The sequence below is a fragment of the Entelurus aequoreus genome, linkage group LG08 (assembly GCF_033978785.1).
Source record: "Entelurus aequoreus isolate RoL-2023_Sb linkage group LG08, RoL_Eaeq_v1.1, whole genome shotgun sequence".
Lineage (NCBI taxonomy): Eukaryota > Metazoa > Chordata > Actinopteri > Syngnathiformes > Syngnathidae > Entelurus > Entelurus aequoreus.
The window spans coordinates 11,828,541-11,846,389 of record NC_084738.1 but is presented as its reverse complement, the minus strand read 5'-3'; the positions used below and the strand labels follow the sequence as shown (position 1 = coordinate 11,846,389).

At 38.5% G+C, this 17,849-nt stretch overlaps 2 protein-coding genes across 6 annotated transcripts in view; one reads left to right on the top strand and one right to left on the bottom strand.

Moving 5' to 3' along the window:
• Positions 1–3,018, bottom strand: part of vti1a (vesicle transport through interaction with t-SNAREs 1A) — a 284,729-nt gene extending 281,711 nt beyond the window's left edge. For 2 of the 4 annotated variants that reach the window (XM_062055540.1, XM_062055538.1), the window contains exon 1: positions 2,799–3,010. In XM_062055540.1, coding sequence (XP_061911524.1) covers positions 2,799–2,892 — 94 coding nt within the window. In that variant the 5' untranslated portion in view covers positions 2,893–3,010. Of the gene's footprint in view, positions 1–2,798 lie in introns of all 4 variants that reach the window. The other 2 variants (XM_062055539.1, XM_062055537.1) reach the window with 2 other exon arrangements.
• Positions 3,019–3,987: 969 nt separating this feature from the next.
• Positions 3,988–16,447, top strand: zdhhc6 (zinc finger DHHC-type palmitoyltransferase 6). 2 transcript variants are annotated; one of them, XM_062054843.1, is made up of 12 exons: positions 3,988–4,065; positions 6,825–7,344; positions 7,410–7,501; positions 8,866–9,025; positions 9,105–9,263; positions 9,939–9,992; positions 10,805–10,972; positions 11,052–11,093; positions 12,690–12,749; positions 14,759–14,907; positions 15,800–15,846; positions 15,928–16,447. In XM_062054843.1, exons 2-12 carry the CDS (start codon positions 7,078–7,080, stop codon positions 16,026–16,028), a joined length of 1,299 nt encoding a protein of 432 aa, XP_061910827.1. In that variant the 5' UTR covers positions 3,988–4,065; positions 6,825–7,077; the 3' UTR covers positions 16,029–16,447. The 2 variants fall into 2 exon arrangements, with proteins under 2 accessions (XP_061910827.1, XP_061910828.1); XM_062054844.1 differs by lacking the exon at positions 12,690–12,749.
• Positions 16,448–17,849: the final 1,402 nt, after the last annotated feature.

The following is a 17,849-nucleotide window of genomic DNA, read 5'->3' as shown; positions in this document are numbered from 1 at the left end:
TGCAACAGGTAACTGACCCTTTACGATATTTTGCACATGCATATTTGTGAATAATTGTGTGAATTCTCCAAAGCATTCACACATATGGTTTTCTACACCAAAATTCATCCATTTATTCTTATTCAATTTATTCTTATTCTCCAGATTTTTGGCACGTTCTACCTTCCACATTGTTCACCCGATTCAAACCATTTCAACTTCAAACTGTTCAGCCTATTCGGGAATCGCGGGCTTTCCCTTGACAAATTCCAAAAATTCCCAGCTTTCCAGGTTTTCTGGGACATTTCTCCCATTCAAAATGAATTGGCCATTTTTCAAACTTCCACCATTTCCAAATTTTTCAACCTATCCAAACCATTCCACCTTCAACATATTCCACCATTATGGAATTTTAAACTTCCCCTTTCCAAATTCAAAAAAATTCCAGGATTTCCCTGAATTCCTGGTTTTCCTAAGCCCTATTTCCATCCTTTTTTTCTGGCGACGACTCCTTCCACATTTTTCAACGCATTTCAACCGTTCCACCGTCAAAACATTCCTCTTAATCAGGACAAAAAACAAAGTTGTTTTTTGAACTGAAAAAATGTCCAGTTTTCCCGAAATTCCAACAATTCCGTAATACCATTTCTCAATTCAACATGTTACTACTCCAACATTTCTCAACCGATTAGAAAAATGTCAACACCAACCATTTCAGCTCATTCAGACCATTCAAGTTTTTACCATTTTCAAGAAAAATCCCACTTTTTTCCGCAATCCCCAATTTTTTCTGAAATTCCCATTGAAATCAATGGGACATTCTTCAAAGTTCCACAATTCCCACATTTTTCATCTGATTCAAACCGTTTCAACTTCAAAATATTCAGCCTGTTCAGGAATTGTGTGCTCTACTTCAACAATAATAATAAAAGAATTCCCGGATTTCCCATAATTCCTTTTTTTGGTTTGCATTTTCCCCATTCAAAATGAATTTTTCAAACTTCCACAATTCCCACATTCTTCAACCCATTCGAACCATTCCACCTTTAACACATACCACCATTCTAGAAATTCAAACTACCCTTTTTCCAAGTTCCAAAAAATTCCAGATTTTACCATTTACTACTTCAAAATTTATTGCCCGATTTAAACAATTCTAACACCAACCAATTCAGCTCATTCAGGACATTCATGCTGCTAATCATTTTCAAAAAATCCCGCTTTTCCCAAAATTCACAAATTTCCACAAATTTCCCATTGAAATGAATGGGACACTTTTCCAAGTTGCACAATTCCTACATTTTTATCAACCTATACAAACCATTCCAACATCAACACATTCACACTCATCCTGGACATTCAAACTAAGGCTTTCCCAAGTTCCAAAACAAATTACGGTTTTCCTGGAAGTTCAAACTCTTCAACATTCAAACCATTTCAGCGTTTAAATGATTTCAACATTTCAACTATTTCTACATTCATCCTACGTTCCATTAGCATTTCAGTTCAGCGTCAGCTCTTCAACATTCAAACCATTCCGACATTCAAACTATTCTTACATTCATACTACATTCTATCAGCATTTCAGTTCAACTTCAGCATTGGAGCATTCACACGCAATTAATTCAGGAATTGCCTCTTCTAGTTACGTATTAATAGTGATTTAGAACAGTGTTTTTCAACCACTGTGCCACAGATACAGTCTGGTGTGCCGTGGGAGATTATCTAATTTCACCTATTTGGGTTAAAAATATTTTTTGCAAACCAGTAATTACAGTCTGCAAATGATGTGTTGTTGTTGTTGAGTGTCGGTGCTGTCTCCGCAGAGTAACCACGTAATACTCTTCCATATCAGTAGGTGGCAGCCGGTAGCTAATTGCTTTGTAGATGTCGGAAACAGCGGGAGGTAGTGTGCAGGTAAAAAGGTGTCTAATGCTTAAACCAAAATTAAACAAAAGGTGAGTGCCCCTAAGAGAAGGCATTGAAGCTTGGGGAAGGCTATGCAGAACAAAACTAAAACTGAACTGGCTACAAAGTAAACAAAAACAGAATACTGGACGACAGCAAAGACTTACTGTGGAGCACAGACGGCGTCCACAATGTACATCCGAACATGACATGACAATCAACAATGTCCCCACAAAGAAGGATAACAACAACTGAAATAGTCTCGATTGCTAAAACAAAGCAGATGTGGGAAATATCGCTCAAAGAAAGACATGAAACTGCTACAGGAAATTACCAAAAAAAAGAGAAAAGGCCACCAAAATAGGAGCGCAAGACAACAACTAAAACACTACACACAGGAAAACAGCAAAAAAAACTCAAAATAAGTCATGGCATGATGTGACAGGTGGTGACAGTACACCTACTTAGAGACAAGAGCTATAGTGATGCATGCTTGGTTATAGTTTTAAGTCATATCCAACAATTGCGACAACGACTTTTTACTGTCAACCGAGTTTTGTTCTTTAATGATTTCTGCTGGTGGTGTGCCTCCGGATTTTTTTTCAATAAAAAAATGTGCCTCGGCTGAAAAATGGTTGAAAAACACTGATTTAGAAGACTTGGAAGACGTAAGCCTGTTTGTTTACATCAATAGTGTATGTGTACAGGGAAATTCAGCAATTTTCACAACAACTACCAAAACACAAGCTAAAAAAAAGCCGTAACAGTTAGGTTATTGGTTAAGGATACAAAAGATATATATAATTCGGTGCGGAATTGATGCTAAATTAATTTAAAAGAGCCTACTACACCTGCTGCACCGGCGAGCATGCAAGCTAACCTCCCAGCTAATCAATAAACTCTTTACTTACCTCCACTCAGTTTGGGAATTCGGCCGATTTTGTTGGTCACTTCGGCTGTGAGGGTGCCAAAGTCCTGTTCGTAGGCTTCGAAGTCAGAAGACATGTTGTGACGTGCGGTTTAAATGCGAGCTAGTTGTGTTTCTGCTTGACAGTTAGCTCAGAATAATAACACAAACAGGGCTCCGGTGTCTTTTTCCTTGTGTCACATTGAAGTGGTTCCGGTCAGGAAGTTGGCTTTTTTTATTTTTTTATTTTTTTTTTAAAGCCCTTAAATTAATATCCTTGCTAAAAACATTTAAAGTGATTTAGGTAGCCCTTTTTCTCATTTGTTAAATTTTTTTTAAATATGTTTCAGTATTACTCTATGTGTATTTGCTTTTGTTTTCTTTCCTTGGTGTTGAAAGTGCCTTGACTTTTGTGTGAATTATTAATATGTTTATTGTTCAATAAAAATACAATTAAAAATAAATAAATTATTAAAAAGTTAGCTCTTTTTTTTCTTCTTTTTTGTTTACGTACATTTATAATGCACACATCTCATTTTTGTTCATGTATTTATTTGTTTCAGGAAATGACATAAAAAAATAATAATTTTTTAAAAAAGTACAAAGTTGACTACACATAATAATATAAATTAATATAGTGCAAAAAGTAAGGCACTTTCAACATCAGCGAAACATTTCAAGGAAAGAAAACAAAAGCAAATACAGATAGAGTATTAAATATCAATAAATAATAATAATTTTAAAAAATGAAAAAAAATGAAAAGAAACTACAAAAAGGGCTACCTAAATCACTTTAAATGTGTTTAACAAAGATATCAATTTAAGGGCTTTTGTACTCTTAATCATCCTCCAAGATTTGATTGATAAGTGTAAACCATTAAACCAATTAGAAATCGACATTTATGTAGAATTGTTTTTGCCTGGAGCATAATAATAAAAATAAAAATAATAATGTTGACAAACATTGTTGTTTATGTTGTATGTTACAGTCGTTTATAAAAATAACAAATTTGATCTCTTCTATGGAAGTTGGCTCTTTCTGTTTCATTATTGCTGATATAAAGATGATAAAGTACCTATTAGATCTCACAATTACTTTGGATTAAAATATAATTTAATTGCGTGTTAATAAACTACGGCATTTTTTTTTAAAAGTCTCCCCAAGAGGGTGGGTAACATCAATACTGTTCGGAATAGAACATCATACAAGATGAGATTTGGTTCCGTCAAATTCACAGCTGCACCGGGAAGGAAAACAAGGAAGTGGCCAGGTTGGTTGTTCAAAGTGACAGACTTTTTAAAAAATCCTAAGAAAATGTTCATTCAAGAAATGTTTTTTTTTCATCTGCAAGTTACATCTATATCATCCCTTTGGGTTGAACGTTCTGCTAATACAGTTGGCCGCGCGTTTTGACCTGCCTGCTAATAAGCTAGCCGACCAGCTAAGCTCGAGCATTGATAATAAACATCACAGTTTTCAATTTACCACCGAAACGCTACGTTGTCTTTTTTAATAAACCCGCTTTCTTTTGCAAATAATGTGGCGAATTGTCTTGTCTTCTCGCTTTCGCCCAGCTAATTGAGCTAATTTCGATTGAAATGTTTTTAAATGACTGCAGACTGAGTCAGTCGTGTTCATTTTAGAGATAAAAAATCACATTAAGGTTTCCAAAAGGCTGAATGAAAGCTCATGTATTTATTGGAGAAATCATATTTATTTGCATATAAAGAAGCATCAAGTTCCATATTACATTGCCCGCAGTGTAATAGTTGTAGTAAATAATGATCCTCCTTCAAAACCGCACTAAAACAACACCTCCAGGCAACTTCAACCCTTGACTTACACCCTCCCCCTTCCACATCCCCGTATTGTAAATAACCAAATGTATTTCTAATGTATGTACTTGTTCTTATGCTTTCTGAACTCGCTATGTTCTCTGCTCGCTGCACATATCCTACCAAGTCAGACCTACACTGTTTCAATGCCCATTTCTCTGATGATGCAATTGTTGATGACTGAAGTATGCTGTTATCAACCAAACCCTCCTCATCCCACCCCCCGGATTGTAAATAACATAAATAATTCAATGTATATACTCTGATGATTAACTTGTGTGATGACTGTATAATGATGATAGTATATATTTGTACCATGAATTGATTTACGTGGACCTCGACTTAAACAAGTTGAAAAACGTATTCGGGTGTTACCATTTAGTAGTGCGGAATATGTACTGAACTGAGTAATCTACTAATAAAAGTTTCAATCAATTAAATCAATCAATACATATTTTTGTAGTTTATGTATCGCCTTCTTTGTTGTTTAATCACTATTAAGCCTGTCGAACGATTAAAATATTTAGTCGCAATTAATCGAAGTTTGTTTATAGTTAACTCACAACTAATCGCGATAATCGCAGATAAAGATTTCCATTATTAATAAGTGTACCCTAGACCTATGGTCCCCAACCACCGGTGCGGGGATCGGTACCGGTCCGTGACACATTTGCTACCGGGCCGCAGAGAAACATTTAATAGTTTATAAACGACTGCATTTTCTCCGACTTAACTTTCGCCTGTCCCACTAGACCAGGGCTCTGCAACCCAAAACGTTGAAAGAGCCATGTTGGACCAAAAATACAAAAAACGAATCTGTCTGGAGCCGCAAAAAAATTTAAGCCGTATATAAGTCTTATATAGAAAGCAAAAAATGACATAAGTGTCTATATGGCACTTTAACTTAACTTTAATATGACTATGTGTCGCAGGCTGAAGCAGATCTTCGTTGACAGAAATGTTGAAATTTAATATTTATTCTACACATTTTTGCAACATTAGAAACCATTAGTAAATCAGAGGCTACTCAGAAGATGAGATAACTCCTAGAAATTACTGGCTTTTAATGGCCAAAGGTATAGATGTGTGTGTCCAAGTTAAGGCTGTCTTTTTTTACTGATTCATTACAATCTTTGGCAAGCTAGGTAATATTTGCTGTGGTCTGGAACAACATGGCGCACAAACAACTATCTGAAATGCAGCCAATATTACATACAGATAATATGTCATGAGACATGCAAAACTAAATTATATACAAAGAGGATAAAAGTAAAGGATATTAAATGAGCTCAAATATACCTACAAATGAGGCATAATGATGCAATATGTACATACAGCTAGCCTAAATAGCATGTTAGCATTGATTAGCTTGCAGTCATGCCCTGACCAAACATGCCTGATTAGCACTCCAACAAGTCAATAACATCAACAAAGCGCACCTTTGTGCATTCACGCACAGCATGAAACTTTTGGTGGACAAAATGAGGCAAAGAAGGAGTGAAAGATTTTACATGTAAACAAACTGTTGCATCTCAGTCCACACTATGGTGAGTTCAAGAATCGCCGAAATTAGTAGGACAAAACGATGTTCACCAAATACTCTCATCAGTGAAGCGTACACACAAACATATTAAACAGTGGGCTTTCTAACAATTGGGAAACAAAAAACATACTAAAACAAAAAATATTTTTTTCCCCTATCTTTTTCCATTTTCAATCCTTTTTTAAAAATGCTCCAGGGAGCCGCATGGGTTGCTGACCCCCGCACTAAACACTCCAATAAGCTTGTTTATAGATACAACGCCTCATAGGAAGTTGCCATTTTTTAAAACTTTGTGACATGATACAATGCACATTAATGAACATATAAAATATAAATCTGACATATTGTAGCCAAGGGCTGATTTCCATCTGCAGATCTCATTGCAAAGAAACAAGCCCAGGGCTCCCACTAATTCAGCATTAGTGAGTCATATTTTTCACACATCTATTTTTGCTATATTTATCTGGCACAAGTGGAAAAACCATCCCTGAAAATAATGCCTACATTGAACCGGTCCGTGGTGCTAAAAAGTTTTATGAAATGTTTTTTAGACATATAGAAGCTGTTAATGACCATTCAAAAAATTACCTGCAGGGTACACCTTGGACAAGTCGCCACCTCGTAAACCATTTGTCATTTTTCTCTCTGTAGATGGGATATTTGAGTGTGTCTTAAGGACAACATCCTCCCAAAAGTACCTGTTGAGGATGCTGCTCTCTCCCAGGAGAAACAAGAACGGGACACTGGAAGTCCGTCTGAATGAACGCCAGGCTTGTTGCTGGATTGTCGCTGGAAAAATATGTGCACCGTTGGCACGGCTGACTTTGCAAAATAACAGAAAGTAACACGTTTTAGGAGCCTGTGAGCCAAAATATTAACAGTTTCTTTCGTTGCAAGTTGGATCATGAAAGTCCTTTCGAAGCTTGTGACGTTCGAGAACCTCCATGAGGTTTGGAGATTGTGCCACTGGGGACCGGTCATCGCCCTGTCCGTCATCGCCATATGCTCCAGCATTGCTGTCCTTGATTCCATAATCTGGTACTGGCCTCTAGACACCACCGGAGGCAGCATTAATTTCATCATGCTCATCAACTGGACCGTCCTCATCCTCTACAACTACTTCAACGCCATGTTTGTCGGGCCGGGGTACGTCCCTCTCAGCTGGAAACCGGTAAGCACAAGCAAGGATGCAAGCATATGAGATCTTCCCAGACTTATTTGTTCACATGAAAACAGGAGAATCAAGAGGACATCGAGTATTTGCAGTATTGCAGAGTGTGCCAAGGGTACAAGGCCCCGAGAACCCACCACTGCCGCAAGTGTAACAGGTACGATCCACAGTACTTCAAGTATATATATATATTTTTTAGTAAATGTCACTAAGTCCATAAATTGCATGCGGCGAGAGTGGGCACAATTTCCTTCAGAACATTGCTTGTTTTTGACTGCAAAACAGTTTTTGGAATGGAAAATTGTCTGTTCCAGAATCAAATTGTTTCCAATTATTCCAAAAAACATACATTTTACAGGGCAATGTTTTAGGTGTAACACATAAACATCATGGCAGTAACCACAGTTATTTATAATAATGTTCTAAAAGTTGTCATTACTGCTGTCAAACTATTTTATTTTTTAATTGCAGTGATTTACCGTATTTTCTGGACAATAGGGCGCACCGGATTAAAAAGCGCACTGCCGATGAGCTTTTCTATTCAGGTCTTTTTTCATACAAAATGCACACCGGATTAAAAGGCGCATTAAAGGGGTCATATTATGATTTTTTTCAAAATGTAAAATACTATCTTGTGTTCTACATAACATGTGATGGTGGTTCTTTGGTGAATGTGTTGCATAGATTATGTTTTACAGACCATTTTCAAGTAGCTTTTTGAGCTTCACTTCAGGATGCGCCATTTTGTGGGCGGTCTTATTTACGTGGCTCACCTTCGACAGCGTCTTCACCCCGTTTTCTTTGTTGTAGCGGTGTAGAGTGCAAGGACAGGAGTGGAAGAAGTGTCAAAAGATGGAGCTAACTGTGTAAATGACATTCAGACTTTACTTAAATCAATAACGGAGCAGCATCTTCTCATCCGTGGCTCAATAATGCAACATCAACGCCGGAATTCCATCCATCCATCCGTCCATCTTCCTCCGCCGGAAATGTGACCCGTGAAAAACCGTCCGACCTCAAAACCACAGTTACAGTTTTATGTTAGTGACATATAACGAAGGGGTAATGGCGCTGCGCCTCAGACACCCCTATTTTTGGATTGCCATAGAAGTGTAAAAAGAAGTTAGCCCTACTTGTATTAATAATAAATGTAAAAATAATACAGCCCTTGGTCTTCCTTGTAAATACAAGAAAGAGCATCTCATTGGTCTGCGTCCCAGTGGGAGCGGACATTGTAAGTCACTGTTTTATGTTCTTATTTGAAATGGATGCGCTCGGTGAAATCAATCCACTCAGGAAATTCCGGTAGTGCCTAAAGTTACCAAAATACTGTATATATTACATGTTATTATGAATTACTATATATTTATATGAAACATTTTATTCATAGACAGAATAGATCATATTGTCTTTTTTTCTCTAATTAATATACACAGAAAAGGGAAATATTTGTGTTTTTGTCCCACATTATGATTGTGGATGATGGAATTCCCCCTGGTCCCCCCTCCCACTCTCCTCCAGGTGTGTGATGAAGATGGACCATCACTGCCCGTGGATCAACAACTGCTGCGGCCACCTGAACCACGCCTACTTCACCAGCTTCCTACTGCTGGCACCGCTGGGCTGCTCGCACGCTGCCGCCATCTTCATCATGACCATGTACACGCAGCTCTACGAGAGGGTGAGGGTGGCGTCCTAACGTGCTTTGGTAGCTGCGCCCCTCAGGTTGTGACCACGCGGTGTGGGTTTTGTTGCCTCAGATGTCCTTTGGCTGGAGCACCGTGAAGATCGACATGAGCGCCGTGCGTCAGAGCCAGCCTCTCATGCCCTTCAGCGTTGCCGCCTTTGCCGCAACGCTCTTTGCCTTAGGACTGGCGCTCGGCACCACCATCGCTGTGGGTATGCTCTTCGTGATACAGGTGTGTTTAGCGCTTGCCTCCTTTTGGTATAAAATGTCACATTTTGGCATTTTTGCATGAATTAAAACTCGTGATATGAGAAGTATTTAGGACATACAAGTCCTTTTGACAGTATCATTGCACAATGACATCAGATGGCTATGCTGTCATTTAAGTATATCACGTTTTATAGATAATATACAAATGTGAATAAATATCTAATATGTAGTTCATGTAAGTCAATAATAGTTATATATTGTAATTTGCACAACACAGCAGCCATAAAACCAATTTTGTAAATGTTGTGAGAAGCAAACTGCCGAGCCAGCATTAATTGTGCTGATTAATTGATTAAAAACAACAGTACAAGTGTAACGCACATTACTTTCACACCAACGGCTGAGGAGCAACATTTTAAAGCGCATGCAGTACGAGATAAAGCTGCTGGATGCTGAGCACTGCTGCCATTTTCTGGAGGTAAATAACCAATCATATCAGAAAGTTGCCTACAGCCACAGCTTTAAATGCCAGTGCAGGTTATTTACGACTATAGGAGACTACAATTAAGTGAATAGAGGCGTTAATTATGGCATTTATAGTGTATATACTGTAAATATGTAGGTAAACAACATCAAGCAGTAATGCTTTTTCCTTAACTCTGTTGTTTTTGCTAATCCAACCATCCATTGTTTCCAGCTGAAAGTCATCATCCGTAACAAAACCTCGATTGAGTCCTGGATCGAGGAAAAGGTAAGAACGTTGTTGTGTTGAGAGAAAAATAGATACATACTGTACTATTGATTGACTACCTGGCATGTGCCGATTGATTGGCCACCGATTTTTACGAGAAAGTATGTGATCGCTAATGTCTATTATTGTCTTTTATTGCTGTTCACAAACCGCAACGCCCTTTGGCCGACACCGTGTTTATTTTTAGTCCCCCTGCCTGACAAGCAGATAATTGTGTGTCTATCCACAGTGTGGAGGCGCTCCCCTAAGCTAATAATAATCCCCTCCATTACATCAAAGTACCATTCTCACTGGAGTACAAGGCTAAATATGGCAACATCATTTACCAAAAATATAATTGACAGTTCATACATGTGATGGGTATTGGTATTCAGCAGCATACAACCCTGACTGGAATATCCTTCACATCATTTTGTTTATCGTGTGGAATGTCCGAAACAATTCCCTACAGAATATCTGTGCCAAATGGCGGTTTGGCATTCATTCGCCTGCATATTCTCAGATTTATTTTTTTCTCTGCTTTTAAATTGTGAATACTTAATATAGAAAGTGGTTTGTTTAATAGCGCTATCCGCACGGTAGAAGGAGAGCTGCCGCTATGAAGCCAGCAGAGGTCGCTGTCTCTCAATATACTGTGCTTCTGTAATTGTTTCTAAATGTGTCAAACTGAATTAAAAACGTGCTATGTGAGAGGCGTATTGTGAGGTTTAAAGTATCACAAATATGCCATTCACTGGTCCTCTTGGGGCTCTACTGTACTGGACTGTGCTTTTCCCTGTGCTACTTTAAACGTCATTTATCTCCTGCACTAGGCCAAAGACAGAATACAGCACTACCAAACCGGAGAAGAGTTCATTTTCCCATACGACCTCGGCAGCCGCTGGCTCAACTTCAAGGAAGTGTTCACGTGGACGGGGACGCCGAGAGGTGACGGCATCGAGTGGCCCGTCCATCCCAAGTGTCACCAGCACACCTTAACTGTACTTAGCTATTTTTAGTCTGTTATTTTGCATATGAATATGATTCTCTTACCTTGCCTGTCTTGTTTTATTCCAACAGATTGAGCAACTGAAGCAAAAAGCCGACAAGCGAGTGAGAAGTGTAAGTTCTTGACAAATGCTGCATGAAACCTTCGGAGTAAGTTGTAGAACACATTTACTCTTGTAGTGGCCATTTACTTAACTACAGCAAATGCTAGGTATAGAGGCATTTTTGTATCGTTTTCCACAAATTAATAAGTAATAAAGATTAATTGATTTAATTCTAAATACATTTGTGTTAGACAATGCATTGATGACTAATTTGTACTTAATTAAATCATTTATGAATTATAACCTATAAAACAAATCATCTTCACTTAAATGACCAACACTGGAATGCTTTTTAACTAGGGATGTCCGATAATGGCTTTTTGCCGATATCCGATATGCCGATATTGTCCAACTCTTTAATTACCGATACCGATATCAACCGATACCGATATCAACCGATATATACAGTCGTGGAATTAACACATTATTATGCCTAATTTGGACATCCAGGTATGGTGAAGATAAGGTACTTTTTAAAAAAATGAATCAATTAAAATAAGATAAATAAATTAAAAACATTTTCTTGAATAAAAAAGAAAGTAAAACAATATAAAAACAGTTACATAGAAACTAGTAATTAATGAAAATTTGTAAAATTAACTGTTAAAGGTTAGTATTATTAGTGGACCAGCAGCACGCACAATCATGTGTGCTTACGGACTGTATCCCTTGCAGACTGTATTGATATATATTGATATATAATGTAGGAACCAGAATATTAATAACAGAAAGAAACAACCCTTTTGTGTGAATGAGTGTAAATGGGGTGGGTTGGTGCACTAATTGTAAGTGTATCTTGTGTTTTTTATGTGGATTTAATTTTTAAAAAATAAATAAATAAAAAATAAACGATACTGATAATAAAAAAAACCGATACCGATCATTTCCGATATTACATTTTAACGCATTTATCGGCCGATAATATCAGCAGACCGATATTATCGGACATCTCTATTTTTAACATAACCTAATTTGCATACAGGTGTAAAAGGAAGATAACTTTTGTGCAACTTTAAAAGTGCATTTCTGAATATTCCACAAAGTTGCACAACCTCTTAAGCCTTCGGTGTTGGGCTTAAGTTCTTTTTACACTTTCATGCCACTTTCTAATTGAACTAATTCCTGAGATTAATATTGATATTTTATATCCAATTATTAACAATTTCAAATTTAAGTAATATTCTCTAAACAATCAAGTATTTTTAATAATCTCCTATGGATTAAACACTATACAGTAGAACCTTGATTTACAAACTTAATTGGTTCTTGAACATGGTTCATAAAACCAAATGGTTTGCATAGTGAAGCAGAGTTCTCCATAAGAATCAATGTAAACGTGAATAATTGGTTCTAACCTCGTCAAAGATCCATATTTCAGTAAAAAAAAAAAAAAATACATACTTGTTTGTCAGCGTGTCTGTGAACTTCTTTTAATTTATTTTTTATATATATATATATATTTTATTTTATTTTTAAATTATTATTATTATTACTTTTTTTTTTTAAATCATTATTATTATTTGTTTTGTTTTTTAACCATTATTATTATTTTACTTTTATATTTATATTTTATTATTATTATTTAAATTTTTTCCCCCTCCCTCAGGGGCAGGATCCGACAGGGCAGTTGCCGGTTGTTCCATCTCCATCGTTGGGGTCCCTGCAGGTGGGGTGGGTGTTTCTGGTGGCCCCGTGCTGGGCGGTCCTGCGGTGGCCGACTTGGGTGGGGTGGCCAGGGGGTTGGGCTCGTGGGGGCCCGGTTGCTGGTGGGGCGGGTGCGGTCTTCCCGCCCGGTTGCGGGGAGTCGCTGGGCCCATTGGGCGGGGCGTCCCGCCTTTCTGCCCGTGTGGGGTGTGGTCTCTCGCTGGTTTGGGGTCTGGCTGTCCCCTGCTTCTCCCGTGCCTTGTCCTCTGCCGGGCGTGTCTGTCTGCGGCCTGCTGCTGACTCATCCGGGCGGAACGGTGGGCCGGGCTATGGGGTTCCTGTCGCTGGCCGGCCTGGGTGCGTGGGACAGGTGATCCCTTTTTCCCTGAGCGCCACACCTGCTGCTTTGGATTGGGCTCTCTGGGTGGCTGGGGCTGTACTCTGGCTCCCGCACATACTGGGAGTCAAATATATTGTACATACAAATACACATCTATACTCACATACACACAATTATTCATACATATATACATACATACGCGCACACATAGGTACCTACGCTCCCACATACATACACAAATACAGTACATACCTACACACTCAAAGTTCGTATCTCCACACGCACATTCACTGTACAAACACACATATACACATACATGTACATATACATTCACTGTACAAACATACATATACACATACTGTACATATACATTCACTGTACAAACATACATATACTGTACATATACAGTACAAACACACATATAAACATACTGTACAAACATACATGCGTGTGCAGGAAGTAATGCCATCAAAATGACAGCCCCCGATGGCTTCAAGCGGCATGCAAAATGAATGAATAAAGGCATGAAGTGATCGTACAGCGAGACATAGTTCGCACACAAAGGCATATTTGGCGTTACGTTAACATTTGTTAACCGAAAAGGTCGCAAATAGAGGTGTTCGTTGTCATTGAGGCGGACACTCAGCTTTGTTTTTTTCATCTTTCATTGACACCTTTTTCCCCCATTCAAATTGGACCTAAATGGCAGCTTTACAGGTGCCACGAGGCATTGTGAGTAATAAAGATGTTCTGGCATGTTAGTATTGTTCATGAGTAGAGGTTGTCCCGATACGACATTTTCACTTCTAATACCAATATTGGAGCCTAGAATATTGCAAGATGACATGATTGACCCGATACGATATCCGCAAGAGTCATACATTTTTATTATTGTGTGGTGTGGAATGTTAGAATAAGCTCGATCAAGTGGTATTCATCAAACAGAAAACTATAGTAGGGATGGGAAAAACACTAACCTATTTATTATTAACCAGGAATAGACCTATTGTGTCTTTTAAGTTGAAGTGGAGTAGTAATTGTTGTTTTTTGTTTTGTTTTTTTGACGACAGCTTGTGACCACAATAATTCATTAAGTTAGGTTCATGACGCAGTAAGTTAAGTGATGCGGACACTGGATACTTTCTAAAAACGCTTCTGCCTTGGAGACTTTGTATCTGTAAGTAATATGCAAGTAATTGATATTTGTTTATGTTGATAAATGTGCTCTTTTAGACTGCAATATTGTTCAAGTAAGGACACTTATTCTGAATGTCTAGCTTGTGTGCTTAGCTGTTGCATTGCTGCTATCTTTCCAGTAGCCTGTAACTTACAATGTTTATCTTTTGTAAATGACTTGGCTGAAGTAATATAAACAAACAAACGTGTGTCCTTATTGGAGGACATTTGGACGTTAACTGGCTGAACAAGTAAACATCCTGCAAGACTGCTTGTATCAGAGCGCTCCTATGGGAGGTTTTAGATACAAACTAATATCGGACCAATATCTGATATCGATATTGGATCAAGACACCCCAAGTCATACCTTCATAATTCATAATTTGCTTTCAAATAAGTGTGTTACTTAATGGAGTAGAGGCCTCAATTTGTTTGGGGAAATATGTTAGCTGCAATTGATGTAATGTTGACGTAAACGGTGCGGAATAACCACTTTTGTTGTATGGCTCTGGCAGCAGGTGCAGTACCAAGCCGTGGAGGACTACAACGGAGCCTGCTGCCCCCTCACCAAGGGGATCCAGACCTTTTTCCGAACCCCTTGCACAGAGGAGCCCAGGATACCCCTAAAACGGGGAGATACCATCCTGGCCACTCGTGGCACCAAGTAAGTTTTTTTTTTTTGTTGTTTTTAAAATGGGGCATACTTGCCAACCCTCCCGTTTTTAGCGGGAGACTCCCGGTATTCAGCGCCTCTCCCGATAACCTCCCGGCAGAAATTTTCTCCCGACAAACTCCCGGTATTCAGCCGGAGCTGGAGGCCACGCCCCCTCCAGCTCAATGCGGACCTGAGTGGGGACAGCCTGTTCTCACGTCCGCTTTCCCACAATATAAACAGCTTGCCTGCCCGATGACGTCATAACTCCTACGGCTTTTAGAGAGTAGAGTGCACAACTGCGCACACAACAAGGAGACGAAGCAGAAGAACGAGGAATTTACAGACACGGCGACGCCGTCGACGAGCAAGATGAAGAAATACGCTTGCGAAGAAGTACGCTTGCAAGTTCCAAAACGAATGGAAACAAGAATTTCAGTTCATCCAGGACAGTTCGAAGGGGAAGGGTTATGTTGCCTGTACATTTTGTAGAACAGACTTCTCCATTGAACACGGTGGCCGAGTCATGAACGGAGGAGAAGTTAAACAGGACAATACTGCCATCTACTGGATAGCCCCCGGAACACTGAAATTCAAGTATTTATTTTATTTATATGTATAATAAAATAAATATATATATATATATATAGCTAGAATTCACTGAAAGTCAAGTATTTCATATATATATATATATATATATGTATATATATATAAATATATATACATATATATATATGAAATACTTGAGTTGGTGAATTGTAGCTGTAAATATACTACCCTATTAACCACGCCCTTAACCACGCCCCCGACCACGCCCCCCCCCCCCCCCCACCTCCCGGTATCGGAGGTCTCAAGGTTGGCAAGTATGAAATGGGGTGAGATCTATTTTATTCATCTCTTTCAGGTGGTGGATGTATGGCGATAAAGTTTTGAGCCAGGAGCAATTGAGCGGTAAGACTGTAAAAAAAAAACATGACTTAAGCACCAGAACTGTTTTTTTTCTCAACCGTCTTTCCTTATTTTGGCCAACAGCGGGTGAGCGCATCAGGGGATGGTTTCCAAGGCGATGTGTGGAGAAGTGCCACTATGACACAGCCGCCATAGACGGCACCAGCGAGAAGAAAGTCAATTAACGTGTGCTTTATACCGAAACGTCAGTTCTTCATCACTGTATGCAGATGTTGCAAGATGGCTGCACACATACTTGGCTCAACTTTTTGATACATTTTGACTCGACCCGAGCACTAAAGAGTTCCACCGTAGTCAGTCGTGTGGCCTTCCGTCTCACTTTTCTGAACAAACCCAGCAAGCTTCTTAATCTCGACCAGTTGCCGGCAGGCTTGTATGTGATTACATAACGTCTTTTCTTGAACATGTTGTTTTGAACGCGTGCCGATGTCTGTTTTTTGGCTAATTATGCAATGCCTCTCTGCCCAGCTGATCCCGGGGCAGCGTCATGCAACTCTTTCTACTGTACCCAGATAGCGCCTGATTTCTTTTTATTATTTTTGTAAGAACTTTGTTTGCCTGAGATTATAAAACCTGAGATTTCAAAAAGATTACACAAGACTTTTTTTGTGATTCCTCAAAATGCTTCGTTTGTTGCTATTTTTAAACAAAAAAACACTTGGGAAAACTTACTAGTATTATATGGACCTAATTTTTCAGCGAACACTCTTTACAAGTACTGTATATTGCAGAAGGTCCTCAAAAGCAGCAAAGTGCTTCTGTCATTTTTTTTTATTTGCGTATTTTAATTTTACCAGTTGGTACTCAAAAACAGCAGCCGTCTTGTCATACAAAGGATGGTTTACAAGTGTGTTTTTGCATTAAGTCCTTAAGAATAGCAGGGCTCTTGTTGTATAGAAGATCTTTGACTAGTTTGTTTGGCTGGTCTTCAAAAGCAGCACAGCACTTCTGTCATTTAGAGAATTTTTTGACAAAACAGCGCAAAGCACCTGTAATTAATAATGCAAGACATTTTTGAAGTGGATTCTCAAAAGCGGCAAAGCTCTTTTATCACTTGGAGGCTTTTGACTAGTGTTTTTTTTTTCAGTTGGTGCTTAAAAACAGCAATGGTCTTGTCGCAGGAGATGATTGACAAGTGTGTTTTTTTGCATTAAGGCCTCAAAAACAGCAGAGCCTTCTGGCAATATAGAGAATTTTTGACAAAAAAAAATTTCAGGTTACATTCAAAAAGAGCACACCATCTGGTCCTTAAAAAGATCTTTCCTGTTGTTTGATGATTTTTTTTCCAGTTGGTCCTAAAAATATAGTTATGCTAGTTGTATAGATTATTTTTGACCAAGTTTCTTGCTGATCCTCAAAAACAGCACAGCTGTCCTGCCTTATGGAGAATTTGTGTTGAAAAGTATTGTTTTGCAGTAGGTCCTTAAAAACAGCAGAGCCTTCTTGCAATATAGAGATTTTTGGACTGATTTTTTTCCAGGAGACCCTCAAAAAGAGCTTTTCTGTTTGTTGATTTTTTCCAGTAGGTCCCAAACAAAACTAGTTATGCTAGTTGTATAGATTGTCGTTGACTAGGTTTCTTGCGGATCCTCAAAAACAGCACAGCAATCCTGCCTTATGAAGAATTTGTGTTGAAAAGTTGTTTTGCAGTAGGTCCTCAAAAAACAGCTAAGCATTCTTGCAATATGGAGAATATATTTGACAAGGGTTTTGTTTAATCCTCAAAAAGAGCACAGCACTCCTGTCGTATAGAGGATTTGGAAAGCATTTTTGCAGTAGGTCCTTAAAAACAGTTATTTGATTTATCTTCTGTTATTTGAGGGTTTTTTAGTTGGTCCTTAAAAACAGCAGCACTCCTATAGAGCAGTGGTTCTTAACCTTGTTGGAGGTACCGAACCCCACCAGTTTCATATGCGCATTCACCGAACCCTTCTTTAGTGAAAAAGTAAAAAAAAAAAAAAAATCAAATTCAAGACAAAGGTATA